General features: G+C 45.5%; 1 protein-coding gene across 1 annotated transcript in view; it reads left to right on the top strand.

Annotated features, from left to right (window-relative positions):
- The first annotated feature begins 1,075 nt into the window (after window positions 1–1,075).
- SLC22A16 (solute carrier family 22 member 16) overlaps window positions 1,076–12,814 on the top strand; it is a 31,589-nt gene continuing 19,850 nt past the window's right edge. Inside the window, exons 1-3 of the mRNA XM_043439645.1 lie at window positions 1,076–1,232; window positions 5,601–6,080; window positions 9,553–9,670. Coding sequence (XP_043295580.1) covers window positions 1,180–1,232; window positions 5,601–6,080; window positions 9,553–9,670 — 651 coding nt within the window. The 5' untranslated portion in view covers window positions 1,076–1,179. The remainder of the gene's footprint in view (window positions 1,233–5,600; window positions 6,081–9,552; window positions 9,671–12,814) is intronic.

The following is a 12,814-nucleotide window of genomic DNA, read 5'->3' as shown; positions in this document are numbered from 1 at the left end:
TAAACACAGAGCTGTTTTGGCTGTCTTTTTTTTTTTTTCCTTGAGTGGGTATTTGAAGTTTGTGTCTTTCTAGGAATTCGTCCTTTTTTTATCTGTTGTGCTATTTCTATTTGCTGCAATCAGAACAGCAGAGCCATTTCTCCATAGCTCTCCCAGTCCCCAACTCCCCCCTAACTTTTCCAGGTAAATCTCCTTTCGTGCTTTGAAACTATATAGGGTCTTGACTGGGCCCTGTGGTTCCCATCTTTCCCTCCTAGGGTCAGCTTTTGCCCAAACTTCTCACTCTCACTCTCTCCCCCTCTCCCCACCACTTGAACCTCCCCAGCAACCTTTCCAACCATAAGACTTTCTAGTTAGCAAGAATCTACCTAATTATAAAAAATCCATTCCAAATTGCTTATTATTTAATGGATTAATCATTCCAGTAGTGTTTGCATTTCAAAAGAAAATAGAATTATTCACAGCAAAAATAAATCTTTAATGGTGTTATTTCCGGCTCTGTGGCAAGTCGGTGAGGGAAGTCCTTCGGGTGATGGGCTTTCCTCTCTTTCAAATCCTCTTCTGGTGTAAGTTTGCTGTTTTCACTATTCTGCTTGTTTCTACCCGGGAGTTGCCTTTGCCCTTCGGTTAGTACAAGATGTTTCACACAGCTCTGCAAGATCCTGCCACTTCTCAGGGTCATCAGAATCCATTCTTTGTGCCCTGCTCTTGTAGCCCTCAAACGGGTGGACTTCTCTGAGAAAACGATGTTTGTGCCCAAGAGTGGAGTCTGTGTTCCCCACCTCGGGCTGCCGGGTGGATCACCCTTCTTAGGCACCGGCGCGCCCCTCGAGAGCGGCGACCGAGACGGACGCGGTGTCGAGGGTCTGATGGGGCGGCTGGGAGGGCGCGGGAAGTGGCGGGGCTTGGGATGGGCGCACCGTGCCACCGCGGGCTCCGGGAGCACGGCGCGCCGCGCAAGAGGCCGCGGCGGCGGGGACTCGCTAGAGGGGAAGAGAGAAGAACAGAGCCTGGCCCCGCGCGCGGCTCGAGCCCTTTGACGCGCGGGAGACGCCAAAGAGGGGCCGGGCGGGCCGGCGGGGGCCGGGCGGGGCGGGGCAGGGCACCGCTGTGCCCGCAGTCCCCGGCACTGGGCGAGCTTCGCGCGTCCCGCTTCGGAGCGTGGTGCACGGCGGCACCATGGGGTCCACCAACTTGGAGCCGATTTTTGACAGTGTGGGGCACTTCGGCAGGTAGGGAGATGGGGTAGGGGTGGGGAGGGAGGACGGTGCCGGGGGAGCCGGAGCCACGTGGGTGGAGGCGCCGGTGGGGTCTGTTTCTTTCCGTTGCGGTGGGGTTCTTGCTCGCGCAGAGCTCTCGATCCGAACACATCTCCCCACCCCTCCTTTCCGGGAAAAGTCCGGAGGCCTGGGTCCTGACTCCTGGCCCTGGACGGATCCTCTCGAACTCTGGCGGCCGGACGCCCCCAGAGTGAGCAGGGGGCGCTGGGGGCTCGCTTCAGGCTCGCTTCTGGAGTGGTGAGTGCGGGGTCCCCCGGCGCGCCCTCTGCCGGTGCCGAAGTCCGAAGCCCCAGCTGCAGAGGCCAGGTCACAGGAGGAACGCTTGTTCTTGGCAGCTAATCTGCCAAATGGGCTCCTCTTTCATTTCCCCAGATGACTGCTGTCCCGCCCAAACCGTGGTAGAGTCTCCTTCAGTACCTGGCAGGTATTGAATTGTTCTAGGAACAACTGTTTAAAGTTTGTTCCTTCTTTTTCTCTGTGTGTGTGTGTGTGTTTTCGGTTTATGGAAACCTAATATGTGCCAACTACACAGTGTGGAATCTTACAAAGGGGTGGGGATGAATCCTTATTTTAATGATTGGGAAACTGAGGCTGGGTCAAGGACCCACAGCTACTGCAGGGTGGGACCTAGGTTTAACCTTTGTATGATTGTCACCCTCTTTTCATTTGTCAAATTAATTTTAAAAATTTAAAGTGTATTCATTCATTTATTTATTCATTCATTCGTGGAGAAATACTACCTTGACCCAGGACGTTTTAGAAGAAGGGGTAGCTGGGCGAGAAGCCATAGAAAGTGTGGATCCAGAGGTTTGGGGCTCAGTCTGAATCCTGGCCTGCCACTCACTGCTAAGTTGACCCTGGGAATACTGTGTCTCAGTTTCCTATGCGCAAAATGAGAATTATAATCATTCCTGCCTTTAGCTCCCTTCCAGGCTTGTGATGAAGAGACGATGATGTGCTGTTCTCCAGGGTGAAAAGTTGCACAGATGTTGGTTATGATTCCCAGTATCCACAAGAAAGGAGTGGTGAAGTAGGCCGGGAAGGGGCGGGAGGCCCCAACTCTCCCCTACTTCCTCCTGATCCCTGCCTTACTGAATGCTCAGTTGTGCCCGGCTCTGTCCTAAGTTCTTTGTACATGTTACCTTCTTTAACCTTCACTGCAGCCCTTTGAGACTAGTGGTAATCACTCTCATTTTACACATGAGGAAACCAGGTCTTGCACCTAAATCACAAATCTCTTAGTAGCAGAGCAGAATTCGGTGTCATTGGATGTCCATTGGCCTCCACAGCCCATGCTGTCAACTAGGATGCTGTCTTGAGTGCAACCCTGGGACTCAGCCAGGTCCTTCATTTATTATCTCATCTTATCTTCCTTGAAGCAGAATAGCATAGGGATTACAAAATCAGCTCTGGGAATGGATGTCCGAGTTCCAATCCTGGCTTACCAAGTATTAACTATGTGTGGTCTTGAGCATTTGACTTAGCACTTACTCATCTGTAAAATGGGGGTAATAATAGTACTGCACATGTTTGTTATAAGGACTCCACATGAAGCTCTCATTTCATCCTCATGATAACCTTATGAGGTAGTAGTTACTAATGCCATTCTTTCCCCAGGTATTTTAGGGATTAGTCACCATACTTAGGAGCTGTAACAAAGAGACCCCTCAATTGGATTTTGTCTCTGGCAACTGTCCAGGGTAGGTTTGCTCCATGCTGTCGTCCAGGGACCCAAGAGGGTGAGGCAACTCCACCATCCACAGCATCTGGGGCAGCTGCTCCGTGTCCTCACCCACATGGTCAGATGTGGCTCGGTGTGGTGGGAGAAAGGGAGAATGGATCTGGGGAGACAGCCCTTAGCCAGTCACAGTAGCATATGCAAAATCTTATCATTCTGTAAGTTATCAAGAAATCGTGACTATTATTGTTACCTGAGTCCCCATTCTGGTAGGAAAGGTAGATTGTGAAACCTACTTATAGGAAGGAAAAGGGTAACATGTCCATGCTTACAGCAGAAGGTGAATATAGTGTGACCATATCATAGTGGCCCATATTTTCTCTGGCATTCACTCTCATTGTTCTCTCTATTGTCTGTAAATAGAGAGGGAGGTTATTGTGTATTGTTATCTAGTCTTAAGGAAACCTAGTGACAGTGTTAAGTAGAAAGGCCTAATTGTCTCTCATTTCTCATTGGTCATTTCTAAGGTGAGGAAACACTGTCCAAATCACCTTTAAAAGAGGAAAGCAGAACGCCTAAGAAGAATTAGGTGTTGTTCAATACAAAATACAAGTTTGTATTGAAGTTACAAAAACTTCATGGTTTAAGCCCAATGTCAGAGGGAATTGAGGAAACTGAGATTCAGGAATTGTGTTGGGGGAACTGAGAGCCTGGATCTCTGAGTTATTTTGGAATAAAGATAGAGTTAAAAATTTCAGAGCTGGAACGGTGAGCCTTGTGGCTGACTTAGATGTATGGGTATAGGTGGTGGTGTTTTTTTTTGTTTTTGTTTTTGTTTTTCTGTCAGTATATGACCCTTTTAGGCTCTTTTTTTGACTTCACCTTATGAACATCATAGTATCTAACACTTACATGTACCTACAGGATGCCATAATGCTTTACATGTAGTAACTCTACATTCCCATAACAACTCATTTTTCAGATGAGAAAAGATCCTTACATAAAGGGTAAGGATCTTGTCCAAAAGACCCAGGTGGTAAGTAACCAGAGACAAGCTTCAGACCTTGGTAGTCTGGTTCCGGAGTCCATGCTCTTAACCACAGTGGTATAACACTAGTTATGTTTTATTATGGGCTACCCAGATAGTGCTAGTGGTAAAGAACCTGCCTGCCAATGTAGGAGGCATAAGAGACACAGGTTCAATCCCTAGGTGGGGAAGATACTGAAGGAGGGCATGGCAGTCCACTCCAGTATTCTTGCCTAGAGAATCCCCATGGACAGAGGAGCCTGGCAGGCTACAGTCCGCGGGGTCACAAAGAGTTAGACACAACTGAGCGATTTAGCACACACGCAAGCATGTTTTATTATATAGAATGATATCAATCTAGGACTGAATGTAATTTTCTTTACCTGTCACCCAGATAGCATAGGTCTGTTTCCTGGAGGTTCTGGTCATCTTTTCTTTTACTTACCTTTGGTTTTCCTGTCAATTCTTTTTTCACTAGTGTTTCTCTTGGCTGTGGGCATAGTGTTATGTTGTGTCTAAGTCTGTTGTTCTGAAGGAGCCTTGGGCTGGGTAGACACTTGGTGGACAGCAATCTTTATAAGGGAGAAAATGATTTGTTAGAATGCTAGACACCTAAGGAAGTAGGATTTTGTTTTTTTGAGGAAGTTATCCTTGTGACTTCCTGGTGGCTCAGCTGGTAAAGAATCGTCCTGCAATGCGGGAGACCTGGGCTCGATCCCTGGGTCGGGAAGATCCCCTGGAGAAGGGAATGGCAACCCACTCCAGTATTCTTGCCTGGAAAATTCCATGGACAGAGGAGCCTTTCGGAATACAGTCCATGGAGTCTCAAAGAGTCAGACATGACTGAGAGATTAAGCCCAGCACATCCTTGTAAGGAAAAGGGAAATCTGAACTGAAAGTGTGCTTAAGACCTTCTCAGCACCTGTGGGCGGGGCAGAGAAGACAGATCCTAGCTTCAGAGGCCTGCCAGGGGAGGTGCTCTGTTGGGGGGACTGGGTGTGAATGGAGAACATGAATAGAGAACTTGTGCGACTCTATGGAAAAAACTAGTGACAACCGTGGGGTTCAGGCTGGCTGGGGAAGGAGTGAGGCCAGGAAGCTGGCAGTAAACTAGAGAACCTGGTGGGAGCCAAAGGCTGGAGCCCCGAACAGTGCAGAAGATGGGGTCAGTGGGAGGGACAGGGGGAGCTGGGAGGATGGGAAGCTGTGGTCAGAGAATGTGAGTTTTGCAGCAGTGGAGCCTCTCCAGGTGATGAGACTACTTAGGTACCAAACCCAAAGGCCTCCAGGGGCAGGTAGGTAAACTTCACACTAACAAAATCTGTCTGCTCTTTGTGGGGACTGTGTCGAGTTTGAGCACTGGAATTTGTGGAGTGGGGAGGAGTCGAAGTATAAAAACGTATGTCATATATGATGTATGTTACCTTCTCAGTCATCATAGGGTTGTCATTATGGGATGTCTCTTAGGTCCCTAACAGGATTTGGTTGTGTTTATCCCTTTATTCAAGCTAAGCATAATGGAGACCCTTCATGTTTGCTTATGTCCTTTTTTTTTTTTTTTTTTTAGCCCACAGGTCAGCTATAATAACTTGTTTCTTTTCCTCTCTCTTTGCAGATACCAAATATTCCTCTATTTTATATGTGCCTTCCAGAACATCTCTTGTGGTATCCACTACTTGGCTTCTGTGTTCTTGTCAGTGTCCCCCCAGCATACCTGCAGGCCCCCAGGCAACGTGAGTCAGGCGCTTTTCCAAGACCTCTCTACCTGGCAGTTGGAGGATATCTGGACCCAGTTCTCCGTCGGCCGTGAGGATTACATCCTCGTGGAGCTGCAGAACGGGGAGATCTGGGAGCTGACCAGCTGTCAGAGGTCCCGGAGGGATGGCCAGTCGAGTCTGGACTATCAGTACAGCGGCCAGAAGAGCAGCTTCCCTTGCTTGGACGGCTACATCTACGACCGGAGCAAGTGGCTCAGCACCGTGGTGACCCAGTGGGATCTGGTGTGTAACCGAGAGTGGTTCGGAAGGCTGATCCAGCCCACGTTTATGTTTGGAGTCCTTCTGGGAGCAGTCATCTTTGGCTACCTCTCCGACAGGTAACATGAAGTTTTTTTGTATTGTTTCATCCATCAGTGTAGGGTTCGTTTTCCTGTCTCATTGTCTTAGGGGACTGGGAATTATGTTCAAAACTTTAGTCATTATCATACTTCCTGTTTAAATATGTACTTCTTTGCTGATCTGTTATTTAGGGACACAAAATAACATTAAGGGGATGGGTTCTGCAGACAGTGCGCCTGTGTTCTGCCATTTATTCGCTGTGGACCTTGGCACATTGCCTGACCTGCATTTCAGAATCTTGTAAGCTGGCAATGAAAATAACTACACTCATCTCAGAGGATTATTGCAAAATTAACACCAAAAAAGTACCTTGGACATATAACCACTCAGTAGCTATTGGTTATTACTTTGAATTTTTTTTCTTTAAATAGACTTGCTTTTTAGGAGGATAGTCTGGCTCTATGCAGTGATATCTATGAAATTGTGTGATGTGCCAACCAAATTTTTAAAAAAATATACTTTAAAATGAACATATAACTCTTAAAACAAGGCAGAGTTCATCTGTGTATGGACATGGACCACACTTTTAGTGCCTGTCCCAGAGCACAGAGATAAACTTATTTATTTGGCCCCATAGTTGTGAATTTTATAGGCATGTCCTGGGCACTGGGAGCCTAAAGACAACTACTTAGGTCAGAAATCCCTGCTCTCAGTGTGTGCTAGTCTCATGGGACCAGCAAACACATCGAAAGAAAAATTATAGGGCTTTGTTGTGTCTGGGGCCACATTAGAAGTGAAGGCCATGGAGACAAAGACTATGGAAGCCTAAAGGGAGGAGGACTTAGGTCTTTCCCCCCACCTCCCACATCCCCTCCAGGAGGTGGGGCTTGAATAATGCAATTGCAACAGAAGTGGAGTCTATTAGTAAAATAGTTATTATTTGGTGACTGAAGTTACCATTTCAGTGTTTAAGAATCTTCTGCTTCATAAACTTCCTGGGAAGGATGGAAGTTGGGTTGTCAGTGGGGAGAGGAGCAAAACAGGAGTTGAGGAAGTAGATACTCCCTTTTGGAAAGTCCGTCAGATGCAAGGTGGCTACAGGAGTGATGGGGATCCAGAGAAGGTTCTTGTCTTTGGCTGGAAGAGATTTCAACTGAAAGGGAGGAGTCAGAGGAGTGGGAGGGATAGAGGGAAAAGAAGTAATTGGTAGAATAAGGCCTCAGAGGAGATGGGAAGAGACATGATCCAATACAAAGATTGCAAGATGGTATTTGAAGAGAAAAGGGTGTGTGTCTCTGGACAGAAGGGAAGAAAAAAGGCTGCAGGCAGATGCAGGTCGTGTTGGCAGCTGGGCAGAGCAGGAAATTGCAGAGCTTTCTCTTTGATGTTCTCTGTTCTCTGCTCATCATCAAGAGAGCTGCTCATCTGTTATAGAGAGTGAAAACGTTGTGGGTAGAAGAGGGATGGATGAAGATAGTTTATTTTATTTTTTATTTTTTTTTTTATGAAGATAGTTTAAAATGACTTTCAGGGCTCAAATGAGATTGGGAAACCTTTATATGTAGGGCCAGCAATCCCTACTAGTGGCTGTGGGAGCAGAGCAGCCCAAGGCTGTGAACGTGATGGTTTCCAATTTGCTTACATACTCTCTGCTGCAATGGGCAAACCTGTTGTTTGGAATCTCAGGACTGTATTCTTTTGCCTTAAAATGATCTGTCAGGGACATCTCATAGGGAGAAAATATTTGCAACTCATATATCTAATGACAGTCTAGTATCTAGAATACATAAAAAAAACACTTATAACTCAACAATAAAAAGACAAATAACCCAATTCAAAAATGGACAAATGATTTGGATGGATGTTCTGCCAAAGAATATATACAAATGGCCAATAAGCACATATAAAAATGTTCAACATCAATAATCATTAGGGAAGTGTAAATCAATACTATAGTGAGATACCCCTGGTCACTAGAATGGCTGTAATAAAAAAGACAGACAATAACAAGTGTTGTCAATAACAAGTGTGGATGTGGAGAAATTGGTGGGATGGTAGAATTGGGGCAACCAGCCTGGGAAACAGTTTGGCAGCTCCTCAAAAATTAAGCATAAAGTTAGCATATGACCCAGCAATTCCACCCCTAGGTACATATCCAAGAGAATTGAAATCTTGTTCACAAGATTGACATAAAATCTTGTTCACAAATGTTCGTGGCAGCACTATTCATTATAACCAAAAAAGTGGAAACAATGTCCAAATGTCCATCTAGGGATGAATGGATGAACAAAATGTGGTATAGCCATGCAATGGAATGTTGTGTGTTAGTCACGCAGTCACGTCTGACTCTTTTGTGACCCCCATGGACTGTAGACCACCAGGTTTCTCGGTCCATGGAATTCTCCAGGCAAGAATACAGGAGTGGGTTGCCATTCCCTTCTCCAATGAAATGTTATTTAGTCATTAAAAGGAATGAAGTACAGTAACATGGATGAACCTTGAAAACATAATAGAATAAGCCAAGTCTTACAGTGTGCAACTCCATTTATGTAGAATGTCCAGAAGAGGCAACTCTATAAAGACAGAAAGTAGACTGTGGCTGTCAGGGGACAGAGGGAACAGAGAATAAGAAATGATGATTCCTGGGTGCAGAGTTTCTTTTTGGAGGGATGAAAATGTCTTGGAACCAGATAGTGATGAGTTGCACAACTCTGTGAATCCACTAAAAAGCCACTGAATTGTATACTTTAACTCTGTGGTCCCCAGCCTTCTTGACATCAGGGATTGGTTTCATGGAAGACAATTTTTCCATGGACCGGGGCAGGTGGGGGATGGCTTCAGGATGATTCAAGCGCATTAAGTTTATTGTGCACTTTATTTCTATTCTAATGCTGCTGCTGATCTGATTTGACAGGAGGTACAGGTCTGTGGCCTGGAGGTTGGGGATCCCTGCTTTAAAAGATTGGATTTTATATCATGTGAATTACATCTCATTTTTTAAATCTGCAGGCATGTAATTGTTATTTGTTTGACTTTTAAAGAAGAAACTGCCCTTCCCAATTATGAAAATATAGGCCAAGTAGGCAACTTATTTTACTAGCAGAATGTCTAGACTTCTGTTTTTAGAGGGGCTTATTAAGAGTTGCCTCCCCCTTGGTGGGCAGAGCCAGCCCAACAGGGAAGATGATCCAACAGGTGACAGAGCAGGTCCTGACAGGGAAATAACAGATCCTCCCTCTCCTTCCTCCTAGTCCCAGGTTAGGAGGTTCTCTGGGGACCACCCAGAGTGACCGTGTGTGTATATTAGCAGCTCAGGTGGAGACTTGGCCACCGAAAAACTGGCCTTTTGAAAAAATTTTGTATTAACCCATGATTTACCCAAAATAAATAAGTCAGATACATAAGCTACTAAAAATATACGTGAAATTTATCTTTCTTGAATTAGAGTGGATGTTTTAAACTGTTGCAGCCACACCTTGCTCCTTCCACTATGTGATTCTTATTTTTCAGGGCAGGAAGACGACTTGTCTTGTGGGCCACAAGCACCGGTGTATTTTTGTTTGGCATAGCGGCGGCATTCACATTTGATTATTACAGCTTCATAGTCGCACGCTTTCTTCTTGCTATCGTGAGTTGGGTTGTTGTTGGGGTTTCTGTTTGTTTGTTTGTTTTTGCCTCTTTAATTCCACTGCAGTGTTTTTATATTAAACCTTAACTCTCTTAGTTGTGCTCATTTGGAATCTAGTGAGATAGAGATCAAGGACTAATCTTTGTTCAATGCCCAAGTCTTTCTGTAGAATATTAGTGCCCTATGCTTAGAATGGAAGCTATTACATGAAAAATTGTTGCTTAGTAGGCTGAAACTTTTCATTTGACTCTGTGCCTGACCTGTGATCCACATTCCACCATTACTAGCAGCAGGGATCTGTGAGACGTCCCTTCCAGTTGGCATTTTACTGGGGATTCTGGCCAATTGTTGCTGTTTAGTTGCTTAGTCGTGTATGACTCTTTTGCGACTCCATGAACTGCAGCCCGCCAGGCTCCTCTGTCCATGAGAATCCCATGGATTCTCCAGGCAAGAATACTGGAGTGGATTGCGGTTTCCTCCTCCAGGGGATCTTCCTAACCTAGGGATCGGACACTTGTCTCCTGCATTGGCAGGCGTATTCTTTACCTCTGAGCCACCAGGGAAGCCCGTTCTCGCCAATACTGTAAGGCAAAAGATAGAGAAGAGACAGGGAGAACAAGAGGGAGAGAGGAAGGCAAACGGGGACAGAAAGAAAAAAAGTCATTGTTTATACCCGTTACAGATAATAGCTACCAATTATTTTACTTCTGAGCAATTATGTTGGTCTAGATAGACTCTGTATGCATGAGCCACAGACAGTTAAGGCATATGGTTAAGAATGTCATTTAAATAATGTGCAGGAAGGGTGAAAACAAAACTTCAGACCTTTTTGTTCTGGAGAACAGGGAAGGATGGTGGAAAGGGCATGTATTTGAATCCCAGCATTGTCATATATTGGCTTCTCAGCTGTGTGACCTTGGGCAAATGCCTTATCCTCTTCGAACCTTAATTTCTGATCTGTAAACTGTAGAAAAGAATACCTACTTCACTGGGTTGTTACCAGGACTCACTTGAGATTCAGGGAAATGTCCGCAGTTCAGTACCTGGCATGGAGTAGGCACTTCTTACAAAGCTGACTGTTGCTGGAAGTGGACCAGGGAGTTTCCACACTCAGTGAGGCTTCCGGACAGGTTCCACACTACCTCACAGCAGCAATAGCAATTCTCTTTGGAGGTCACTGTTCAAGAAAAACAGAGTGAAGTTTTCTCTTCAGGAGGAACTTGTGATCTTGCTGAACACAGAGCAGGGCGTGCATTCCCTCTCACCAGAACAGATGACCTAAGGGTCTAGGGAGAAGCCAAGGACTTCAACCTCAGAAGAAGAGGTCACTGTGCCCCCTCCAAGGGCAAGGTGGTATATTCTCTTTTGGAGTCTTCATCAACAGCTAGGAAGGGTCCCTAAGAAGCCACTCTTAGATGGTCAAGGATAGAAGGATGCATTAAAAACAATTTGGGAGAATTGAAGGTGTTATATCTTTAAAAAGTATAATAATTTTAGGAATGCAGAGAGTTTTTAACACAAAAGATAACAACCAGAAGTTCTGTCTCCACTGAGGACAGAATAAGAGGAAATGACTCTGTAGCTGCAGGGTAAGGTTTGATAATAGACCTTCTGGTGGGAATGATTGTACAACAGAAGCAAAGATAGGTCTTGAGAGAGTGGGGAGTCCTCTTTTGGAATAATTAAGAGAATAATTCTAAAAATATCTTTTTTGGTCTTGGGAAATACCTTGAGTTGATTTCCAGAGCCAAGACAATCAGACAGCCACCCATAGAATACTTCTGTAAGTTCAGTTCAGTTCAGTTCAGTCGCTCAGTCGTGTCCGACTCTTTGCGACCCCATGAATCACAGCACGCCAGGCCTCCCTGTCCATCACCAACTCCCAGAGTTTACTCAAACTCATGCCCATCAAGTCAGTGATGCCATCCAGCCATCTCATCCTCTGTCGTCCCCTTCTCCTCCTGCCCCCAATCCCTCCCAACATCAGGGGTCTTTTCCAATGAGTCAGCTCTTTGCATGAGGGTGGCCAAAGTATTGGAGTTTCAGCTTCAGCATCAGTCCTTCCAATGAACACCCAGGACTGATCTCCTTCAGGATGGACTGGTTGGATCTCCCTGCAGTCCAAGGGACTCTCAAGAGTCTTCTCCAACACCACAGTTCAAAAGCATCAATTTTTCGGCGCTCAGCTTTCTTCACAAATGTGGTCTTAATTTTCTGTGGCTCTTTCCTTTGGTTTTTATGGGAAATATATTTGTGATGCAATTCTGATTAGGGAAGATGCAGGCAGTTTCATTTACTCAGCACATTTATTGATCTACCTACAGACTGTCACGCTAAGTAAACCTGACCAGGATGTTTCAATAACCCTATAGTGTAGCGGGAAGGCAAGATGTTGACGGACCATTGTGAAAAATCCATACAGTGTTGACAACGACTAGCAGTGGGGGGAGGGGCTTCACACAGTGGGGGATGGGATGGGGAGTCTAGAGAGTCAGGGTCTTTTTAGTCTGAGGGATGGGTGAGAGAAGAGCCTTATAGGCAGAGGGAGTAGCAAGTGAGAGGCGAGGCCCAGAGATGGAAGGAGCTGAAGGTTAGGAGAATAGAGAGGTGAAATGCATGGTGAGGCTGTAGGAGAGAGGGATGACTAGGCAGACCTTATAAGATGACAAAGGGTTTGCCTGGTTTCCTAAAGGTAATGAGAATCCTCTGAAGGGGTTCAGTGAATTCAGGGGTGAAGTGGTTGTTCTGACTGCTGTGTCAGGGGTGGGGTCAGGGTAGATGTGAGGAATTGAGTATTATTAGTGGAGGTGACAAGTGTGAATGGGATCAAAGAGGCTTTTGGAATTATTCAGGCAGTTGTGCATGGATTGTTTGAACCCAGTGACAGAAGTAATTGGTAGGAAGTGGGAGGGAACTCTGAAAGAACTGGCCTTGAAAAAAACATCTTGAGGACTGATGTTATAGCTTAACTTAATGGGGAATTAAAGGGGAAATTTATAGTATTTGAAGGTTTAGATTTACCAAACCACTGGATTCTTCAATATGGGAGGCCTCATTATCAGGCTTCATTATCTGAGTCTTGCAATTATAAGGTTGCATGGGGAAATAAAAGCTGTTGTCACAAAATGTGAAACCGACCATTCA

This window comes from Cervus canadensis, chromosome 20, assembly GCF_019320065.1.
Source record: "Cervus canadensis isolate Bull #8, Minnesota chromosome 20, ASM1932006v1, whole genome shotgun sequence".
Taxonomy (NCBI): domain Eukaryota; kingdom Metazoa; phylum Chordata; class Mammalia; order Artiodactyla; family Cervidae; genus Cervus; species Cervus canadensis.
The sequence above is the reverse complement of the archived record's forward strand: the minus strand, read 5'-3'. Positions and strand labels throughout refer to the sequence as shown.